The sequence below is a fragment of the Poecilia reticulata genome, linkage group LG6 (genome assembly GCF_000633615.1).
Source record: "Poecilia reticulata strain Guanapo linkage group LG6, Guppy_female_1.0+MT, whole genome shotgun sequence".
NCBI classification, from domain to species: Eukaryota; Metazoa; Chordata; class Actinopteri; order Cyprinodontiformes; family Poeciliidae; genus Poecilia; species Poecilia reticulata.
The window spans coordinates 19,873,840-19,882,716 of NC_024336.1; the positions used below are offsets into that span (position 1 = coordinate 19,873,840).

The 8,877-nt window shown below is 37.0% G+C and overlaps 1 protein-coding gene across 1 annotated transcript in view; it reads left to right on the top strand.

Annotated features, from left to right (window-relative positions):
• Nucleotides 1–4,085, top strand: part of LOC103466246 (uncharacterized) — a 38,420-nt gene extending 34,335 nt beyond the window's left edge. Inside the window, exon 6 of the mRNA XM_008411703.1 lies at nucleotides 3,822–4,085. Within this exon, the coding sequence (XP_008409925.1) occupies nucleotides 3,822–3,888 (67 nt within the window). The 3' untranslated portion in view covers nucleotides 3,889–4,085. The remainder of the gene's footprint in view (nucleotides 1–3,821) is intronic.
• The last annotated feature ends 4,792 nt before the right edge of the window (nucleotides 4,086–8,877 follow it).

Here is an 8,877-nt window from a genome sequence, read left to right on the forward strand (position 1 = left end):
TGGAGCCTGGCGAAAAAAGGACAATAGACACTGTAAGTCCTCTGGTGACCAGGGAGTGTAGAGGTATTTATTTTTTACATGGTCGTATTTCTTGTCATCTTTTTTTTTCTCTTCTCTCAACATTTTTGACCCTTTTTAAGCCATTTTTTACACCAGCATGGATGTGTAACTTGCCGAGACCTGGCTCAGTTTTAAATGTAATTTAGCTTAGACAGCAAATTTTAATTTAGGTTTATTTAGTCTTTTCTCTAGAACGTAATTTTTTTTATAAACAATTGGTAACACTTTATTTGAAGGGGTGGTGAATAAAACTGTCATGACACTTTCATAAACATGACATAACACCTGTCATGAACATGTTTAAGCCTTCATGAATATTTATGACTGTTGTCATAAAGCGTCATTCGGTAAATTATGACACTTTTAATACAAAGTTGACATTATTCAAAATGTCTTTGTTATGACAACTTGACGTTAACCAAGAAATCATTACTGTTTAAACTTTACCTTTAATAATATAAAGTTACCTAATTTTTAAAGTGCAATCAGTAATACTTTTATAACAAATTTATATCGGTAATGATTTCTTGGTTCATGTCAAGTTGTCATGCATTGTGCATAAAATATCCATTGTAAAATATAAATTGGTTTTCTCAATGTTGAAAACTTGAACAAGTTTGAAACTCCTGTGATGTATGTGACCTTCCAGCAGAAATTTGTATTTGCAGAGCGTACTTCATGTTCATGGACTGAAAGCGGTTTCTTGTATGCTGTTAGTCCTATTTTCACATTCTCTGAACGGTGAGAAAGGAAAACTTTGTGTTTGAGAAGCCCTGAATGCTCACCCTGATCTTATGCTCCTCGTGTTTTAAATAAACAGTCATGCTAGAGTTCTTTAGTAACTCCCCTCTACTTCCTGTACCCATATGTTAGATTGTATCTGATACTGTTCTGCGAACACCTGCTGAGGACAGGATGGGGGGGAGATGGTGCTGTAAAGGTTGGTGATGTATGACTAAGTCTATTGTTTCTGTTTTGGAACGATAGAGCCTGTCACCAAGTTGTCAAAAAGACATTTGTTGGTAAAAAATAATCAGCCATACAAAGAAAGGAAGCACTGACCAGACATCAAAAGAGACAACAGTAAGTTATTGGCTGGTTTTATCACCAAACGGTATTTTTAAGTCAAACCATCGCTGGAGGTGGGTGATCTTCTTTGTCTCGCTTTTCCTTCCTCCCACCATGCTTGTTTGAGCTTCGCCCCTACCTTAACTTATTGTCTTCAGACCTATACAGTCTGGTCTGTTTGGTGGAACTTCTTTGGCAGTAAAATAGTTTTGACATTTTATATTTTAAAATCAATTACCATTTATGATGTTCATACACTGTTCAGTAGGCACAGTTAACATATTATTACCAAATGCAGCTGAAACAGATAGCTGATGTCAGGATAGGTGAATGATGTTTACAAATCCTCTGTAGTGAACTGGAGGTATTGTCAACTCGCTCTATAATTCATGAGGTTAATCTAGTGATGCAGATTTGCGTTTAGACCTCATAGGCTACTTTATTAGTTACACCTATTCAGTTGCTTGTTGACTCAATTAATCATGCGTTTTCCGCTTCTAGAAGGTCTGGAGGATTTGTGGAAATTCAAAATGAGCGTCAGAATAGAGGAAAAGGGAGAATGTAAGGGTGTTTAAATGTGTGTATCTGTTGGTGCGATGCGATTTAAGATTTCTCTCTGTTTTGAAATCAAAACGTTTTATTAATTTTCTAAATTTGGGACCAGCTGTTCCAAGAAATATTTATAAAAGCTTTACATTTTGAGGAATCTTGCTTCTTTTTGTCAAACATTTGTGTTTTCCTGAAATTTTTGTATTATCCCTTAAACATGTATGTAGAGTGACTGTTCCTCAGTGTGAGGAGTGCTTTCATTGGTCAGCATGTCCAATGACAAGAACCAAACAAACTCAGTCCATTTACTCTTACTGTTTTAACTTGAGTGCAGAGGATATGTTGTCTAAAACGGATGACTGAAGTTGGTCACTCGGAGCGGTCACAAACATCTTAACAGACTAAAGAGGTCCAGATATAGCCAGGCCGTATTTCCTTCTGTCTTTTATGTCACAGTGCTCCGTTCTGGTAAGGACCAGGGTTGTTTAATATTTTAGATTTTTTTTTTTCAGACATTATATAGCTATCTTCAGTCATCCATATATCCATGTTTTTGTTTTTTACATTTCATTCTTCAAACCTGTCCTCTAACAAAAATGGGCAGTACATTCATAGTGAACCTTTGTGTATTTAGTCATATTCAGTATATATTACTCTTAAATGCTTTCATTAGCTGTAAGCAGAAAATCATCATTAACCAAAGTGAAGGCTTGAACATATCTCTGTGGGTAATTGATCTATTTAATGCATTTCACTAAGTTAAGTTACTAAAAGGAACTTTTCAATAATGTTTTTATTGATCAAATATGACTGTGAGGACAAATGTAGTCAGACTTTTGAGTCTTGAAAAGCATGGAGCTTTGAGACTGCCACGTTCTATGCTGCTGTTGTATTTGTATGCACTGACAGTACTCTCTTTTCTTTCTTTCTTTCTTTCTTTCTTTCATTTTGTACTCATGTCAGGTAAAATGAATAAGCCCAGTTCATTGGTGCTTAGAAAGGAGCGTTTAAGTCTGCAAAGACTTGCTTATATGAGTTATAATGCGGCGCCAGTGTCAGGGACCCCTTTACTGTGACACTGTCTTTGACTGAATGAATCTATAGAGTCGGTCTTTAGTTAAAACCACACTGCTGGTCATACTAAATGGCTGTTTTGTGTCAGATTTGTTCTGCCTGTTACCACATGTAGACTAAAGCCACCATGGCTAACCTGCTCATACTAATTACTCTTTATGCTCTGTAACAAATGAGCCTGAAAGAACTGGCTCAAAGATGCAGACTAAAAAACATTTCCCACATTTAAACAGTAAATGCTTTCACCACAACTTCATTCTCAAAGCACACCGATGTTTTAATCTGAGCATTTCTGAGCTCATAGCGTGCAGCATTCTACTGCTTCTGATTTTATGTAAAATCAAACATCAAGGTGTACATAAAAAAAATAAATAGTAGTTTTCTGTACAGGAAGCTCAAAGGCATCATACTATGTGTGGAAGATGTTGTTACACTGGCACCTAAAAGGAGAACTGAAAAATTCAAGATGGTGATAGATGGTAGAAAATATAAAATGGTAATTATATTTGCAATAAGAAATAATTATCAAATTGAAGAAGTGAAACATATTACTCTGTGTGCTGAATGTTACATACAAGTATAAACTGTTCTACTGAAATAACTTTTTAATGATATTCAAATCTGGAATATGTCTGCTGTGGGGTAAATCTTCATCTTTGTGGTTTGTTTGGACTGGAATAGTTTGAGTGACGAGCAAATTGCCAAAGGCTGAGTGGGATTATGGGTCTTGGTGCAGTTTTCATTAACATAGTGCTTCAGTAAGTATTTTTCCAGTGATGATTTACTGTAATAATTCTGTCCCAACTGGAATCAGGAATCCATAAAGAAACCCGGTGTTCCTTAGAGCAATTTAGCTCCATGTCAGACTAAAAGTGTTGAGCATCAAGAGTTTGATTTCCAAAAGCAATTCTCTCTCACCATTGGTCCAGAGAAGGTAGCAGTGGGTCCTGATGTTGTAAATACAATTTTTGCACCACATTTCTCAAAGTGCAAAAACCATTTTCCTTAACTTACCAATCACCATGTGGGAAATATGCTAAACTGATTCTCTGTTCTGATTCTTTTTCCAGAGAATTATCATCCAGACATCAGACCGGGTTGCCCTTCACGAACGCCAGAGAATCAAAGCTGATTTAAAAACTTAAGAACAGCAGAACATGAAAGTACCAACCAGGATTTATCAAACTGTTGAGCTGCAAATCTGCTGGTTGTTTAAAACTGTCTTCTCCAGGAATTTGTCACTTTCATCACAATTTATTGTCTTTTCCAATACTTCACACACTTTCTTTTTAATTGCCTCAAAAAGGTTTAATAAAATGCATATTTTTAATTGTTTGAATGGTCCTTTTTTCCCCCTATGTTGGTCTTAAGTGAGCATGTTATGGCGCTGCTTTTTCGCACAGTGCAATTATCTTCACTCATGATGGAAATGAAATTTAATCCACCGCTGCTACGGTATGTTGACAGATGTCACAGTCTGTCACGCACGCTTTGATTTTAAAATGCTGGTAAAATCATATCTGGGAGCTATGCTGTCTTCAAAAATGCTTTCCTTGTCTTGGAGCGTCTTGTATGTCTGACAGACTCTCCTGTTGTAAGCAAAGCTCAAAAGTAACAAGATAGTGAAGCAATGAATCATTCTCTAATTGAGCTGAAATCCAAGGTTTGAAGTTTTAACCTAAACAAGAATAATAGAGACTTTATAAGGACAGATATGTTCCTTTTAAAATCAAATCAAGTCCAATCAACAGAATTTACCACAGGTGGGCTTCATTTAACTTGTAGGAAGACCTCCATCTTAACTTAATTGCAAAAACTTGTGAATACTTATGTAAATATGATTTATTGGTTTTCTGTTTCTGATAAATTTACAAAAACACTCCAAAACTTTTTTTATTCAAAGTGTCACAATGTGGTATTTATGTGTAGAGTTTTGAGGAACGAAAAACGAATGTGATGCAACAAAAAGTGGAAAAACTGAACCGCTGTGAATACTTTCTAGATATATTATTGTTGACTTTTGCTTGGGGGGGGAATCTGTCCTCACTGTTTGTGTTTTATTCCTTAGCATAAAGCCTCAGATAACAAGCTTCTGTTATCTGAGAAAATGTCAATGTAATAATAATAATGCTTGTTTTTTCTGCAAAATAGTTATACTATTCTGGCGTTTGCAGTGTAAAACATCTCGGCAGTGACCTATTAAAAGTTGTGGAATGTTCTCTGACCCGGTAATGGCTTGACCCTGTAGTTCGGGATCAAAGGCGATCTGCAGAAAGGCGGGGGGGGGACGACGCGGAGGCTGCATACCTGCACTCACCTTGGCTGCAAAGTTTCAGTATGCCGTTGTGTAATCAGTGTTCAGTCTGGGAGAAACATTAAACTTCTACTCAGACATGCAAATTCATGAGTGGGGATTTTGTACCTGAATTTCCGGGAAAGAGAATCTATTTTTAAAACCAACTTTTGCACACAGCAAAGCAGTTAAGACTTCATTAATGCTCGACTTTGCTCACGTCTTCCGGTAGTCCTCTAAAATGCCAAAATCAAAACAAACACATCCAGCACACTCGCTTATTTTAAAAACAAGATATAATTGCCATTTTTGCATTCTTACCGTTTTACATTGTTTTGCAGGGAGCTTTGTTGTCAGGAGAAATGTCAGGCCTCTGTGAAGTTTCACATGAAGAACTGCCTGAAAATTGCTGTTTGGGATGAGCAGAGAGATGAAGGATTTAGGGCTGGTAACGTGTTATTACTGCGTCCACAAGGGAGGAAAAGCTGTTGGATTTGTTTTGCTTGTGGTTTCAATAATTCAGAAAATGTTTTCAGAAATAGGAGCAAAACCTTTAAACAGGAAATACTACTTTTTTTTTTTTACATTTGGACTGTGATTAATCAATTTATTAAAAGAAAATAAATCTTAAACCCAAAGGATGACCCAGGAAACTACAATTTTCAGAAACTACAGGAATTGCAAATAAAAGACACACATTAAGAAAATTTCAGTAGCAAAAAATAAATTTCATCAGCTGTATGGGCTGCTCTGGTTGACACCTTTTAAATGTCCCGTGGACAACTACAATAGTTTAGTAAGAGTTTAATTTTTGTATTTGGCTCACTGAAATCCCTGAGCTGTTTGCTGATCGCTAAACGTTACGGAATGTAGATATTACAAAAGCTCATATATGTCTTGCTTAAACTAGGCATGCAGTTTTGTTGAACCGCAATAGACATGAAAAAGAAATTCAGTGAAAATTTGAAATCAACAGTCGGACAGAAACTGCAGGTTAATGATTTCCACCCGTTCCCATCATCTGTCTTGTTGAGCTAATCTACAGTCGCATTCTTTCATCCCAGACAGAAGCAGATGAACTCTATGAAAGGGAAAGATGTTTTGGTTCATGTTTTATGGAGGGCCAAAGCACCGCTTTCGGCTGTGATAGTGAAAGCAAAAAGAGAACGGCTATCTTTTCGCATATGCACACACGCTGTAGGTGCATTGTAGTAGGAAGTGGCAGACAGGATGGGGGACAGTCTACATCTGTTTCCCTCTATTCATCTGCTGGTTAGGATAACGATAAGGTTTGGATATCCTGCCATGTGTGCTGCCTCTTTCTCATACACTCAGCATTTCTGGCCAGATGTGCTGCCCTTCTGTTGCTCTAATTGGCATCACCCATACAGTTACTAAAGCTGCTCAATCACCCTAAATACCTCCTCTTTTTATCATGAGTATTAATGTATTATAAGTTTACTGGAGTATTCTAAAAACTCTCCTTGGTTTTAGGACAAAATAAAGTCACATAATACCTTTAGGGTACTGTGTATTGGTGTACTTCATTAATCCCAGAAGTTAAAATAAAAATTGTGACAGCAGCCAATCACATAAAACGGAATGCAGAAGACTGCGCTCGACAACTTTATTTAAAATAAAAATAGAAGTTGTTTATGTCTAAAATTTCAACCAGGCAGTGAGCTTCGCACACAGAGAGCAAGGCTGTTTTGAGTCCAATAAGAAGAAATATTATAAACCAACAACAGCTAGCATTATTCCTTCTTTTAAAGTCTTTTTGCACATTTTCCTATGAGTGGAGAGACTTGAGTGAGCTAATGTCAAGTCAATTGCTTAAACTGATTCTTTACTTTTAGATAGATAAGTACGACTATAGCAACTGCAGAGAAACAACGAAACAACCATCCGACAGAATGATCGAATGCCGTACTAATGCTGCACCGCGTGAGAAAATGTTGGAATATTGTTACCCATCTCGAATCCTTGTAAAGAATGATTGATAACTTGTCTGCACACGTATCCAATAGCACCCACCTCTGGGAACACATTTGAGAGTTCACACACATTTGCACAATGCTGCAGCCTGTCAACTCTTCTATTTTCTTCCTTGCTTCCTTCTAGGAACATTAAATGTTCCAGTGACAAATTGTCAGCGGAATGTTCCCAGAATGCGTTCCAATCATTCTCACACTGACAAAGGCATTCATACAAAGAAACAGAGATTGATCCAACAATCTAATCTGGTACCACTCCAGAAAACACGGGTTTGTTTGCCTTTGACAGGAACGAGGAATGTGAGGTCAAGGTAGTACTAGGTAGTGTGTGTGTGTGTGTGTGTGTGTGTGTGTATTTGTGTACCGACTCCTGGTTGTTGTTTAACTCGGAGTTTACATGTTGTCTCGGGTCTCCATTCTCTTGACTCGATCAACCTTGGACAATTTTTAAAAGTCAAAAATAACATCAGTGTTAATACTAACACTGTGGAGCTCACAAGAGTTCACATCCTTTTTAAAATCTCAGATTTTTGATTATACTTATGGTACCTTTTAATCCTGTACAATTCAACAGAAACACAAATCTGTGAAAAATTTAAACGTACATTTAAAAAGCTGCTGTAGCTTTTTGTTGTTCAGTTTCAGCGCTGAAAATCTACTTAGCCATATATAAAAAACATCTAACCTGAGGGTTTTTACTCTGATTTCTTTAGTTAAAATTATAGTCTGCAGAGAAGTGGAATCAGGAAAATGTTAAGCTATGGCATGAGAAGGTACCACAAACTGTACAGCACTGAAACAATGAAGACAGTCAGTAGAAAATAAAGGGACTTCACTAAAAAATTTTATTTTTTCAAAATTCACAAAAAAATAAATACATTGAAATCTGCAATGATTTCTATATGTGATAACAAGTGGTGTGAGACAAAAGCCTTTTCTGTCAAAGAATACATCCAGACCTGGTTAAAATTGACCAAAACCATGTGAATGTCAGTTTTTTTGTTGGTTTGTTTGTTTGTTTGTTTTTTTGCTTTGATGGAACCAAACTTGGTGTTTTTATGGCCACAATTGTGAAAGATATGTTTAACACAGAAACATGGTGGTTGCATCTTCAGGATCTGGGATTACTCAAAGGGAACTACAGTAGACTGTTCAAGGTGTCAAACTCCGGTCCTGGAGGGCCGCTGCCCTGCAACTTTTAGATGTGACTCTGCTGCACCACACCTGAATATAATCATTAGGTTATTAGCAAAGCTCTGGAGAAATTATCTACACAAGAAGGAGGCAATTAAGCCATTTCATTCCAGTGTTTTGTACCTGTGGCACATCTAAAAACTGCAGGACAGCGGCCCTTGAGAACTGGAGTTTGACGCCCCTGAGGTAGACGAAATCATCAACTCTTAAGGGATCGGTGCACCTGATGTTTTGATCCCATAACATCAGTTTTGTTTAAGATCCCCAGTAGCCGTTGTTGTGACAGTGACTACCCTTCCTGAGGTCCAGGTGTCTGTTAGAATGCTAAATATGGAGAAAAAAAAGGTCCAATTTAACAAAATAATTATAACTGAAAACTAAAGTTGCTATAGTCCAGAACTAACTCAAAGAAAATTTGTGGGTTCACTTGAAGAAGGCTGTGGACAGGAGAACTTGCAATGTGGAGGGGGATTCTAGTACTAGTCACTCATACAAAAAAGTTTTAACATTGGAATTGAATTTTGAATTAATTTGGGCTGCATGCAGGAAAAAGTATTACATTTTCAAGGAGGTAGTATATTGGGATCAGGCACCTGAAGATGTAAGCGATGGCTTCATAAGTGGAGGAATGTTATTATCAGAAAA